Source organism: Strongylocentrotus purpuratus, unplaced genomic scaffold (genome assembly GCF_000002235.5).
Source record: "Strongylocentrotus purpuratus isolate Spur 01 unplaced genomic scaffold, Spur_5.0 spur5_scaffold_2, whole genome shotgun sequence".
Classification (NCBI taxonomy): domain Eukaryota; kingdom Metazoa; phylum Echinodermata; class Echinoidea; order Camarodonta; family Strongylocentrotidae; genus Strongylocentrotus; species Strongylocentrotus purpuratus.
In genome coordinates this window covers 37443980-37458626 of record NW_022145605.1, presented here as the reverse complement: position 1 = coordinate 37458626, position 14647 = coordinate 37443980, and the positions used below count along the sequence as shown (strand labels likewise).

General features: G+C 37.8%; 1 protein-coding gene across 1 annotated transcript in view; it reads right to left on the bottom strand.

Annotated features, from left to right (window-relative positions):
* LOC762415 (IgGFc-binding protein) overlaps window positions 1-14647 on the bottom strand; it is a 136379-nt gene that overhangs the window by 27790 nt on the left and 93942 nt on the right. Inside the window, exons 115-121 of the mRNA XM_030991267.1 lie at window positions 11004-11227; window positions 10348-10455; window positions 7411-7566; window positions 5858-5999; window positions 4767-4955; window positions 3961-4163; window positions 3017-3197 (exon numbers count right to left, since the gene is read on the bottom strand). Of these exons, the coding sequence (XP_030847127.1) occupies window positions 3017-3197; window positions 3961-4163; window positions 4767-4955; window positions 5858-5999; window positions 7411-7566; window positions 10348-10455; window positions 11004-11227 (1203 nt within the window). The remainder of the gene's footprint in view (window positions 1-3016; window positions 3198-3960; window positions 4164-4766; window positions 4956-5857; window positions 6000-7410; window positions 7567-10347; window positions 10456-11003; window positions 11228-14647) is intronic.

The following is a 14647-nucleotide window of genomic DNA, read 5'->3' as shown; positions in this document are numbered from 1 at the left end:
CATGATACTTTTGTCAAAAATAAAAATTGTGAATACTGCATTTGTAGAAAATTGTCTCAGCTAGAACATATCAAAATTTAAAAGAAAATTGATCGATATTTACAGAGATACAATCAATTTTCCAAAAATATGCTGACGTCATAATATGCAAATTGAAATTTTGAGTTTGGAGGCCATTATGATGACGTCATAAGTTAATTGAGGATCAAATGAGACATGAAATCATATCTCCGACTCATAACCTATCCAAATATGAAAAAATATTAGGAGTTTCTATCTATTATAAAGAGTTACAATTAATTTTATATAGGCATGTTTTTGCCAATGTATTGTGGATAAAGATAACGCAAATCCGCGCGTGCTGTCAACTTTGACGGACGCTTATTGCGTTAATAAAAGGTGAACAAATTATCAAAATGCTTGGAAAAATCGGCGATTCTATGTTGCAAAATGCCAGTACGTGCGAAAACGCGCGCGCATGGGCGTGTGCGTAATTATTTTATCAAATGCTCCATATGGCCTGAAACGTATGCCAAAAAAATTTGGGATGATTTAGAGCATTTTAAATTTTTGGACGAGCGCACGCGCGCATTTGCGCACGTTTTTTGACCTGAAATTGACCGGACGGATATTGATCTTAATCGTGATAATTATGAATGAGAAATACTTTTCCGTTATGAAGATATGATCATTAGTTGATTTTCACAAAATGGCGCCTAGATGACGTCATGATGACTTTGAGTCTTTGAAAAGTCACGCAGTTCTAAGTTAGACTAAGATCTATCATCATTGAAAGATTCATAACAATGGCTTCATTCAGTCTTGAGATATCCTGCGAACAAATTCGAGGAAGAATAATAATAAATAATAATAATAATAAATAAATAACAATCTTGACGAAATCAAAAGGTGATACGTAGACTTCGTTACGTATCACCTAACTATCTGTGGTGTACACACACATCAGATTTTCACCAAAAGACAGCATATCATGAAAACAAGGTCCCTCAGAGTGTAATCTTAAATCAAAATGATAATTTATTAGCATTATGAAAGAAGTTATTCAAAGGGAGTGGGTCACCAGTAACCAGGTGCACAAGGCCATATTTCGCTAACACCAGACATGGTCGAATTACCATTAATGTGTGTACAAGTCTGCACCCAGCAAACCTGTAGGCCTATCACAAAATACCTCCTCATCTCTCTCGGAGAGGCTTCGGTTGAGGGAAAAGTGATATAATGGCTTTACCATATGGGAGAATGCACTGCATTACAAAAGGCTTGTTGGTCATAAATCTGAAGGCGAATTCTGGGGATTGACAAGACCTGTTATTGGGTAAACACCCAAACTGTGTCGAATTCCCCATGAGAGACCCCTCCTATGTATCTTTAAATTGTTTAAAAGGGGTGTAGCATGATGAGACTACGTGTCTTTCCCGTGGACTGACTCGGGGCCAATCGGGTATAATACAACTACAGACGACGCGACCAAAGCATGAGGAGAACTTTGGTCTGTTACGTGAGCGCTAGCGGGCGCTGATCAGTAATCAAGTCCATTCATTTACGTGCAGTTGTTCAAAAGAAGTCGTAAATGTCATTAACAAGTATTTGCATGCCACACCCCCTTTAAAATAGACCGGGGACCCGGGCTGGGAACCTCTAGAGTTCTGATATTATGTGCACCAAAGTTCTTTGACAACAAGCACTTCATTCACATCTACAGTAGACAACCAGTTTCACTGAAGGAACAAATAATCAAGTGAATTGTTTGGTAAAATAAAATATAATTGATATTCACACGAAATATCTCAATTAAAAAAGATACTGATACAACTATTGGTAATTATTGCCCGTATCGGACATCTGAGCTGGTCATGTACACACCGTATTGCCCTAGTTTTCACTAGCAGTGGAAACGGAGGTGTATATTCTTTGTATTTTCCTTGGTCTCCCTGCTCGTATACACTTTGCGTGTAGAGACGAGTGAAAATATACCTTTGTATTTTCCACGGTCTCGCATCCGGGCATCTTGTATTGACCACGCCATATTTTGTCATTTTCATTGCGCATCTATTATGCGTACGAAAACCTGCACACTTTGCGCGCACTCTATTGTGACGTAATAATCACACCAAATGCACACTGTTTGCAGTGTATCAAAAATTTTGTCAAGCACTGGATGCACAGTGCTGGTTTGACAAAGTTTGTTCAGTTCTTTGAGATTGTCATGGTGGATTTCTGTATTTGCTCTAGATGTCTGATTTGGATAACAATAAAAATATCGACTGGCTTTACTTTCAGGGGATATCAGAAATATTGACCGCGCTAAGACCATATTGCCCTCGTCTTTCGACTCGGGGCAATATTATCTGAGCTTGGTCAATATTCATGATATACCCCTCAAGGCCAGTCAATATTATATAAATGTATCAGTTAATATAAAATAGCAGCATGTTTCTGTTTGAATAAGTGCAAAGTGTACACTACAAATCATTCTGTTAGTTTCCGGATCGGGACGTTGAGGAATAAAATGGAAGAAGAGGAAGGAGACAAAGAAGAGGAAGAGGATGATGAAGAAGAAGGAGGAAAAAGTTAGATTAAGAAGAATGAAAGGTATGAAGAGGATTCACTTCATTTCTTTTTTTTTTAATAATTAACATTACCTTAACCATTACCAAAGGAAGAACTAGAAGAAATAGGAGAAGAAGAAGAAGAAGAAGAAGAAGAAGAAGAAGAAGAAGAAAAAGAAGAAGAAGAAGAAGAAAAAGATGAAGAAGAAGAAGAAAAAGACTAAGAAGAAGAAGAAAAAAGGATGTAATAATCACAAAACGGCTTTTGAGTTGAGCAAATTTCCAATCTTCTTCTCTCCCGACGTACCTTTTCATTTTGTTTTACTACACCCAATGTGGACTTTGAATAAAAAGAAAAGGAAAAGATTTAAGGAAAATATAACATTTGAAAGATCTCTAGATGTAATTCGGAACGTTAGGGTAACAAAAAAATTATAAATATTTACCGATGGCAGAGCAGGTATATCCATCTCCCTCGAAACCGATATTACAGACGCACGTTGGGTCGTTGTTTTCGTCCATGCCGCAGCTCGCATTCTCGTCGCATGAGGCCACTTCACACATGAAAAGTCCGCTCATACATGTACATAATTCGGAGCAGGTGCTTGAGAGTAATGTGGTTCCAGCCTGAATAACAATAAAGAAATCAAAAAAATAATTATTTAACTGACATTCTAATCTTCTTCTCTGCTTTCCAATTACTATTTGTCTGGCGGCGTATCCTGACACCTACCCCCCCCCCCCCCTCCTCCCCGGATAACCACCCCCAGTCAACTACATTCTAGGAGAAATACCCCTAGCACAACTTCTCCCTAGGGCAACCACCCTCTAGGACGACTACCCCCTGGGACAAATACCCCCCGGACAACTACCCCCTAGGACAACTACCCCCTAGGACAACTACCCCCCGGACAACTACCCCCAGACAAATACCCCCCAGATAACTACCCCCTAGGAAAGTTGTCCGGGACTAGTTGTCCTCTTTGTCGTGGGGGTTATGGTCTGGGGGTAGTTGTCCTAGGGGTAGTTGTCGAGGGGGTAGTTGTCCTAGGGGGTAGTTGTCTAGGGGTTAGTTGTCCCGGGGGGTAGTTGTCCTAGGGGTAGTTGTCCGGGGGGTAGTTGTCTTGGGTAGTTGTCCCGGGGAGTAGTTGTCCTAGACGGTTGTTGCTCTAGGGGGAAGTTGTCCTAGAGGGTAGTTGTCCTAGGGGATAGTTGAATGGGGGTAGTTATCCAGGGGGGTAGATCTTAATGCTTTAAACGAACATGTTCGCATTATGAAATACGTTTTCTTTTTTCAAAAGGTGATGCACCACAATTTAATATATTTTATTTTAATAATTTTGAGGTTACATTTAAAGGTCTTTATGATCGAGTTTACATCAATACTTACGGAATAGAAGACCCCGTCACGCTCGCAATGACACTGGCTGATCGGCACGCAAGAATCGCTATCAAGTAAATACCCGTCATCGCAATCGCATCCCTCAACGCATCGGGTATCGCACGGAGGATCGACGGCGCGGCCAGGGCATGTCTCGGGACACGAGCTTGTACACGTCTGGTAGGTCGAGTTGCTGCTGCTGCACGCCGAGTCTGAATCAGGAGAGAGATAGAAGGATGATGTCGGAACAAAGAATTAAAACAAATTTGTCTTTATAATGCTCTAGTGAACTAAAAGAGAACAAAACAAACATCTTGTCGCTTCGAATGATCATACATTTGTTGTCAATTTTTTAACACTAACATCCCTGTTAGGGCATGTTAACATGATCTACTTTTTTCAGTAGTTTCCACCAACTTATCTTTAATCATACTATACAATTATATTACAAAAATACTTTACCAGCGGTATAACAGATAATTCTGTTCTTAATTTCTGTCCTAAATTAAAGTTTCCTTATGAGCTATAAGGTGTTATTGAAAACGCTTAGTGATATTTGCCAAATGTTTTTGTAAGCTGTTTATCGTATTTCTCGATACAACTCACAGAAACTAATTGATGTGCTAGATGAAATCATCCCTTGAAACATTTCACATTAATATTATCCGATTAAAATAATATCAACAATAATTATATTTTGATTCCTGATAAAATGCAATTCTCGTCACCCATATAGTGAACAATTTCTACATCGCATCGCAATTCAATCCGACTACATGTTTACAATTATGTTGGACAATTGTGTTATTAATTACCACATGAGCTTCCAGTTCTCCACTCTTCGGTGATAGGATGACCTTCGTCGAGACATGTCTGATGGTAGGCGGCAAATGCATTGCAGTCGGCCCCCTCGTCGCCCGGTAGCTCGGCACAGACATCGTAGAGGCACGAGTCGTAGAAGAAGGCAGAGTCCACCGATTGTTGGCAGTACGCAAAGCCAGACACTACCGAAAGAAGAGGAAGGAGAAAATAATATTCGGGGGAGGAAATAATATTCGGGGGAGGAAATAATATTCGGGGGAGAAAATAACATTCGGGGGAGAAAATAACATTCGGGGGAGAAAATAACATTCGGGGGAGAAAATAACATTCGGGGGAGAAAATAACATTCGGGGGAGAAAATAATATTCGGGGGAGAAAATAATATTCAGGGGAAAAAAGATGTGAATTACAAACAATCAGACCGTGGATTTTGTTCGAAAATTCAAGTTTTTATTAAATTATAAAAGACCAGAAGAAGGCAGAGTCCACCGACCGTTGATAGTCACTGAAGCCTGAAGGCCGACACTAACACAGAATATTCGATGAAAAAGATGTAAGTTTCGTTATTTGAATAGTCAGACGTTGGGTTATATTAGAAATTGCCGGTTTAGAGATATATGTCACTGTATGAATATTCCGGCATTTCTTTTAGTTTGTTAAAACCGGTCGGAACTTGAGGGCCTCATAAAACTAAACATGAATCTACATCTGTAATCTAACGATATTATTTCACAAGTGGGGCAAGAAATGACAAAATCTCAAGCTTAACCTAAAAAACATAACAAAGCAGAGGTTTAATGGTGTGTTAAAGTATCCAAGATATGATTTTCCGCGAATTTTTATTTTACTTACTTAGATTCCACAATGAAGAAAGTCAAACATTCCTTTTCGCATTTTTTGAAAATGTCCTGATTTTCTCTTTTGGTTATAATAAAAAGATGAGTTCGAAACATGCAATTTATTGCATAACCCTCACCATTGTTAACATTACAGTTGTAACTATATTATATGATTTTTTTAAAAATTTATTCGGCCGTCTTATAATTAACAATGGGGGCATATTTATCACAATCAGTATGTATACCTGCATCGCTAGAAAGAATGCTGCATCTACTCTGGGCAGTGGCAAGTAGATCCGAGTCGGTAGAGCATGGATCTATTTGGGTGGTGTCAGAACAGTCATCTTCAAGACTCCATCCGTTAGCGAATGATGTCGAGTCAGCCGCCTAAATTTGACATCAAACAAAAACGATTAAAAGGAAAGCTACAATAAAGACAAAGAATACATTCAACAAGCCAAACGGGATTCTTTCCTCGGGCAAAAATAACATTTCTGGGACGTAAAGAAACGTTCTTTAACATTTTGAGTCTTCAGGACGTTTTCCAAACTTCTTGAGAACGTTGTGCATTTGCTAAGCAAGTGTACATAATAGACTTTGGTATCTATGAACGTTCTTTAAATTACGCAAAACGACAGAGTACGAACTGTGTAAAATTATCACTCTTGTCGCAAACATTAATACCTCTACACTCAATGTTGTAACCTACGTAATCAGCAAATAATTGGCGACTGTCATAATTATTCTGATACTTTCAGCAGAAAACTCGATCAAGTATCATGACTAGGGAGATCGGAGCAAACTGACTCATTTTCCTTTGTATTTTAAAAACGCTATTTCAATGCTGGACCCTTTTATTCTACATCTCACAATAAATTACGCCATATTCTTTATTCAGTTAGTTAGTTTTACAGACACACAAGAAATGAAAGAGGGCCGTAGCAAAGCTAAAAATAGAAATGTAATACGCGACTTCTTTCTCAACATGAAAAATGTTATAAAATTAAATTTCCTGTGAGACTATTAAATGAGTCATGATTTTTTCCCACGACTACCTCCCGACTTTACAATACAATAGAGTTCCATTTCACTCAGATAACTCTTTTAACAATGCCATCCCGGCAAATATTGGTAGACATATGAAATATGAATCATGCGATGAAGGCTTTGTGAAGAGTAAATATTGAAAAGAAAAACAGACGAAAATAAGAAAATAAAGAGTTTTTTGTTGTTGAGACACGGAATGCCGTGTTCTTAACGCGTTAAGGGTTGGTTTAGAGTTGAACAAAATCAAACACGACATACTCAACGATCCATATTTAGATGTCAAGTATGTGACGTCAAGTACCATCTGAGATCAATGGATTACATACATTCATAAAAAAAAATAATATGTTCCCACAATAATTCATCCAAAACCAAAAACGACAATGGGACATCTTATCGGTTTGACTTATACTTTGAAAGGAAAAAGAAAAAAGGGTTTTTCATGTCTGTAGCAAAATCAAACGAAGTAGACCGGACTGTGTAAATAACATGTTATAAAACTCAATACAAAAATCGATAATGGAATATGGATATTGGAATATGAATATTCTATTCATAACTTTCTGGCATGCATTCTTTACATGTCATATACAAATTTAAAGTGAGCTCCGACGGCCTAACAAACGGTTAAACGGATATGGTGAAGCAATGATAAATACTATAAATAAAATAAAACAAATAAACACACACAAGTGTAATATAAGTTATATACATTTCGCTCTTTACAGTTATACTGACAAAAGAAAATTACCAAGGAGCCGTCGGGAAGAACGAAGTCATCGGATGCTTCTCCGTTGAAGTTGCCACATAGACCACAAGTGGCGCCGCTGTAGGCTGGCGGTAATGTCAGTGTTATTCCACCTTCTCCATCCCATCGCAGTACCAATCCCGTGCTGGTTGATACAACCTGATAAAGAAATTCATCATAAATGGATAACAATATCTGCAGAAAGTAGTCGCAAAAACATTAAAATAGCTATGTCAATCCCCTTTTGAAATCTGCGAACACGACAATGACATGTTACATAATCCAAAAATGATTTCTATAATCCATACAAGAGGGTACAGAAATTGGACTTTTGTTGATTTCTTGAAGTCTTTGCGACAATCACTACGTTATTTTTCAATAGGTCATGACAATTATCCTCTCTACCTTTGATTTAGGCGAGCTACCATGATATCATAGAGAATGTTTTCCTACCAGGTTCCGATTTGCATTACCCCTGGAAGTCACGAGAAGCACATATTGTTAAACTGTTTCCATTTTCAGACGTTACACGCAAACAAAAACCCAACCTGATATGTTCCTATATGTTTTGGAAATAATGCCTTCATGATTATGCATACATGGATATTCTTCGGTTGTAACACGGGCTTAGCCCTGTTTGATGATTAAACCAAATCAGTTTGGTTTGCTTTAAAACTCACTCCACTTTAATAAATTATCTTTGTCAACGAATATTTATATATTGTTTTTGCTAACCTTGTTGATCAAAGAAGAAAAATAATATCATAATTATCAAAAGAGGTTGCAAGGGTGTTGGAAAATTACATATTTATGAGAAAGGTATTGACATTCATTCGTTTATTAATTTTAGTGGCCCTGTCCGATCAATAATCAGAGTATATGCATTTTCGTTATGATATCATCTCAGTGTGGTTACTCACATCTACAATACGGTAGGCAAACATAAACGTGATACATCAATATTTCACCCTTGTATTTACAACAAAAGCATTTTAAGTTCAAGAAAATATGAGAGAAATGAGAAACATGTTAATAAAATCTTTATAGAATATGCCCCTGTATAATTCCATCGCGTGATAACGATTTTGTGGAGTTTTTATTCCTTGTCACTAGGTAACATGGCGTTCCGTATACTTACAATCCGTAAGCAGACGCACACAGTCTTTTCATTGAAGAGTGGCTAAGCAAACGGGGTACAATATTTTGAGTGACAGAGGGGTGGAATGGATGTTTGCTTATTACTGCACAAACAGACACTTTCATTTCATCAAAATACGTCCCTCGCATGGTATATGACACACGAGTCTTTTGAAAATTATCTCTGGCAAACATATGAGCTGTGACTAGGACTATAATGAAAGCTGCTGAGCGAGAGAGAAAAAAATGACATAAAACTGAACTTGGTGAGCGCTCTCCTTAACGAAGTAAGTAGGGCTGAATAAAGAAAGCACGTCACGATATAGTGTGATTAAGGATCTGTTTTAAAATAGCTTATGACGAAAGAAACACCTTGATTGACAGCTGTGCATGTCCAAGGCACGCTTAACATCTAGATATTTATGAACAAAATTAGAGCAGATTACACAATTATATTACCACAGCTACAAAATTATATTGCTTTGCTCAAACAATAACGATGATGTGATGTCGTAGTGAATATGCGCTCATTTTGCCTTTGACTTGGGTATCAGATGCCCCTGTTCAAATATAAATGTGCTAGATAGTATACCTACTAAGTGACTTTCAGACTCGTCGTAATTAATGTTCACAGTCAAGCTAGGCAGACAATGAAGATATCAGGGAGAAAATTGCATGAAATGATCTCGCGATGGCAAAAACACTTTCTTTTATAATTGAAGTCGCCTTGTGATTTTTGACACGTCTTATCGCTCCCTTTTGAGTCATGTTACTTAATTATCAATGACAAGCTACCGCACTTATACTTAATCATGAATGACACTGTGGCCGTTGGTGGACACAGTCCTATCACTTTTCATGTTATCGTTTCAATCTTAACATTTAATGAAAACAACGTTTACAAGCCTCGTCAAACTGGGCGTGTTTTCTTTGATCAAACTTTATCGAATCAAATGAAAGTTTGAAGGAAAAGCTCAGCATGTAAAGATCTAGATCGCTAAGAAAATGAAGTATTCGTTTCCATGTTTAATTGTGGTAAAACACTTTGCAACTCGAAATTGATTAGCAATAATTTCCATGTCCTTTTTTGCTTGAAAGAAGTATTGTTGGTTGTTACTCGACAAAGGCGTAACAAACAAAACGTAATCAGTATCCCTACATAGTAGATTTACGACAGCCCTTGATTTGAACGCTTTTCCCCCACTTTCACTCAACATTTCTATTAAATTGAGATTAACACAAGTACACCTATAAATTGTAATTGTAATTGTAAATAATTGTAATTGTAAATGTAATTGTAATCATAATTGTAATTGTAAATGTAATTGTTATCATAATTGTCATTATGACTGTTGTAATTGCTATTTTTATTGAATTGGTTTACTTCTAACACTTTTTAGCGAAAGCCAAACAGTTCCACAGCGTAAAATACAAAATATATACAATCATTGAATAGGTACTTGAATATCATAGAACAACAAACCAATTACTAATAATTAACTACATATCTCGGGAGTTGCGTCAATGATACTACATAATCGAATTGTAAAAAAGTATGTTCAGGTATAGAATTAAATGTGTGCACCGCCTCATGACATCATGGAAGAATCTACTTCTTAATTAAAAAAGATGCGAGCGCCATTTCGCTTCCCCCGAAAATCGTACTTCCCTGCTTGTCAGAGTCTTTTCCCTCCAAAGGGACACTAAACACCCGATGTATTTTTTTTCTTTTGCTTGTTGCAGAATTTGTATAACTTGCCCCCCCCCCCCTGAATCTGCTACGGAATGGGACTCTAAACCCACCACATATCGGCCAGCGTAAGTGATGTAGAGACCACTAGAAGAGTAGTATGGTAGACGCTGAAGAACATCGTCGAGCAGTACAACAGGACCTTGCAGTAACGAGATTTTCTGAAGAAAAATAGACGAAATACAAAAGTGAAAACGATACCGTTACCATTATTCATGGACATATATAAAATATATTAATATACCTGAATACAAACAAAATGTTTGACAACGTATGTGAGTTGGGCATAATAAAGTTAGTTTAGAAAATGCATTGGCTGTGGAGAAAAACGAGTGATTTAGCTCTTTGTATCAAACTGTCAAGATAAGTAGAGCAATTCATTTGTTGGTCTACACTTAATCAGATATGTCTAAGGATCCTCTAATTTCTGTTCGATTACACATTCGCCCACATCTCGGGTCTGTAAGTATATATACAAAAAAAAATATAATGGCCCAGTTCATCAAACAAACAAAATCAGAAATAACATCGAATATAGAACGGTGTCGAGAAAAAAAATGCTCATGTCCAACTTCATGAACATTCCAAAAACACACTAAAAAGAGTTTAGAAAATTATTAATCATCAAGTTTTTATTATTAAATTAATGATTGAACTGCTCGCTAAATGCCCAATAATTTCAGAACAAACTTCCATTCATTTGACTTACATGTGACGAAATATTGAGATACAGCTCTCTAAGGTATGACGTCGACCCGTCTACCACCTTCAACCTGTTGTTGATAACCACGTCGAACCAGGGCCGGTCTTCATCCGTCAGGGACTCGTTACAGAGCTTGGCGAGAGTGTAGTTACACTGCCCTTGGAAGTGGAAGGTTCTATAGTCGAATGTTATGTAATGAGGGTCACCCCAAATGCGACAGGTGGACGTCTCTGTAACGATAAGTGTTGGTATATATCAAGTGAATTTCAAAGAACGTCTTTTGTAAAGTAATGCACGTGTTTGTAAAAATAAATAATAGTACGCTACTTGATCTTAAAGACTGTCAATACTACTGAGACAGAAGGAATTAGACCACAGTAAAGTCACTGACAGGTGGCTATTTCATTAACTCAGCTCTCAACATAAGAAAAAGAGGATCATGGGGGACCAACAGGCACCGATTGGGGAAGTTTTCTATACAGAGGGAGCAAGTAGCTACAAGCAGGACAATGTTGCTTTAATATATCACGTTTCTAAAGAGCTCAAAGGAGGAACATAAACATCATGGGGATGGCAAGTATTTCATTGTAGCTGCAAATCGTACGGTTAAAAGGTTGCATGAACTCGATACGAATAGGTAGAAAGTTTTCTGAAGGAAAAACCATGACAGAAGATTTCGTCTTTTCTAGATGTCGTGCTATAAATGGAATGGACCTTTGCCGATTAACTGTTATAAGTCTAGCAATATATTAGGTTGATATATCGTGTAAACTGATGTACAAAGAGAGACAGAAAGAGAGAGGGAGAAGAGAAGAGAGAGATTCTGAAACGATCGACTTTAAATATTTTACAACTTTTGGTATTCAAACGATATCCATTTATAAAAATGGAAAGAAATCTAACTAGCCTTGTCGCTAGGTTTGTATTATTTCTCTTCCCTGAATGAAATTAAACATGTGATTATATGAGTGGGTGACGCTCATTGAAGTAACTATAGAAACCAGCAGAGCTTTACTTAGTCTTGATGCATCGACGCATGCGCATGACCTGACGAATTAGGTCATCATAACCGTTGGCGGGAAAGACGGAGAAATCGCGAGCATATGGGGAGCGTGGCATTATCAAGAAAAATGTGATACAATAGAATTCACATTCTATGAGGCCACCGGCACAGAAAAAGATGGATATAGAAAAGAGAGAGAAGAAAAAAAAAGAGAGAGAAAGAGAGAGAGAGAGAGAGGGAAAAGGGAGAGACAGACACATATAGATCAGAGGGGGGTTCAAGAGAAAGAGATCAAGAACTTTGGAATCGTGAGGGGATCAAGGGGGGGGGGGAATGGGAAATTATTCAATAGGAATAATATGAACAAAATATCAATGTCGGACATGGGCTCTATATGACTCGGGAACACATGTATGATAACAGAATTTGTCATGTCAAGAATTGGTGCAGAAACTTATAGTGGTGTTGTCGCAGGCCTGGCAAGGGAAGGAGGGAGCATTTAATACGGACGCCAAAGTAGTAGACAGAGAGTGACATGTCAAAAGAGCTCATGGGAATATGAAAGAAAATTACAAGAAAAATAAAGAGTACTTTAAAGACAGGTGATGAAATATAGATGGATAGAAATAACTATAGGTAGTGTGAGCGAGATAGTGAGGATATGACTCTCAAATCGCTGATGTGTTTTAAACAAGTTGCTGAACAATTTTTCGTTAGTGAACTGTATTGACGTTGTGGGCCTACCTTCCTTTCGTTCAGGACGCAAAGACAGGCTGAAGATGCCATGCGGTCATTACGGATTATCCATCGCTTTGGAGCAGTACATAACAAGCGCATGATAAAATGTTATTCTAATATTCGTTGCTGGGAAACACCACGGAATATTACGCGCCATCTAATTTGTTCAAAAGACACATTAAAAATCCAACCCTTAAAACATCGCCCCGACGAGATCTAGCTGTCAGGCCTACAAGTGGAGTACTGTACAGAACAACTCGATCGCGGGTGTTATGTCGCCCTTGCTAGAACTCCATGCGTCATATGCAATATACCTGCGGCCCCTCTTTCCTACCAAATTTACTCTTAACAAAGGATCATGGCTGGAACTTTGAACTTCATAAAAGGAACGGGGCAGAGGAAAAAATTGCCACAAATTCAAGTTCACCCAAAGGTCCTTTGTTTGCTTGAAGCGATAAAGCAAACCCAGACAATACAATTCCATCTCTCTCTCTCTCTCTCTTTCTCTCTCCTACCAATTTTTTCTTCTTTCTTTTTCAACAATTGTTTGCACTGGTAGGCTGTGGTTGGGTTGCCGGTAACAATGGCCCAGGCACGGATATCATTTTCATATACGCATTTTCTGTGCACACAATGTTTCGTCCAATAGGAGAGTGCCATGCGAGCTTGATTGGCAATGAGTCTCTATTGACTGCCGTGCCCCGCGCGATATATACCCGACCTGTCTGCCATTTTGAAGACCAAATTCGTGCCCGACACCACCAGACAGCATTTGGGGCGCCATCGGACCGGTGGTGGTGGTGGAAGCCGTGTCGGGGTAAGAAAGCAGACGTAGCTTGACTTGTTCACTTTGTCTTTTTGTCATTTTTCTTATTTCAACCTGCGCGCCTTTTTCTTTATCCAAGATATAAACTAAACCGCTTAGTGCAGCGAAGGCCATGTCTTAAGCTTGTGGTATGGATGTTTTTAGAGCAGGAAGTTAATTCTGAGGAGCTGATTTTTTACATTCTCGTCCGGTAAACCTGCTATCCGTATTATCAACCATTCTGTACAGAAGTACGAGCTCGATCTACCTTCAATTTAATAATACAAATTCTGCACTTTTTCATGCAAGGAATCAATACAAATATATGAATGTTTATTTGAAATTTGCTATTCATGTTAACTAGAAATTAGCAGAAATGCTTCAGTTATAGATTTTCTATGAACAATCAGCTGTGAGCACACCTCACCGTTTCACATAACTGCCTATTGCACATTGTACGGGGTTCTAGGTGAATGGCGCCATAGAACACTATTATTGTGTCACGTGATAGAAAAGTCACCATACAAAACTGGTAGATGGTGTATTCCAAAAAAGAATTTATTTATAATTTGTCTTCCTCGATCCCATATTATCTTTAGGGTTTCTAGTAGCTATACTTTTCAGTAATTATAGCAGTTATTTCTTATAAGCATATTATTTTCACCAACAAAAATAAAAGTTTCTAGAAAGGAGTATGTGCAGATGTCGTCTAACCATAATCATCACTGTTAGTATGTACAATGATCAACTGATTTTCAATTTCATTTCAATTTCAATTTATTGTCCAATATTGGAAATTTGTTTTGCTTACATTTACAAATAGGACTACATTTCTCTTGTTCGGCGAGACAAAATTGTGAAGGCGTGGGGGAATTACTTGCAATGCGATCGATATCGTCTGAATCATTAAATGACATCGATCAGTATGGAATTCAAAGGAGTGATAAAGGAATTTAGCATTTAACAAGCTACATAAATAGGACTACACTTTGAATTTCCTCCGACATTTTTTCAACTGTGTTAACCACATGCTTTCAAGTAGTATATAATTAACACATGCATTTTCTAAAATTCTCATTTTGAAATGCACTTACTACTTCAATA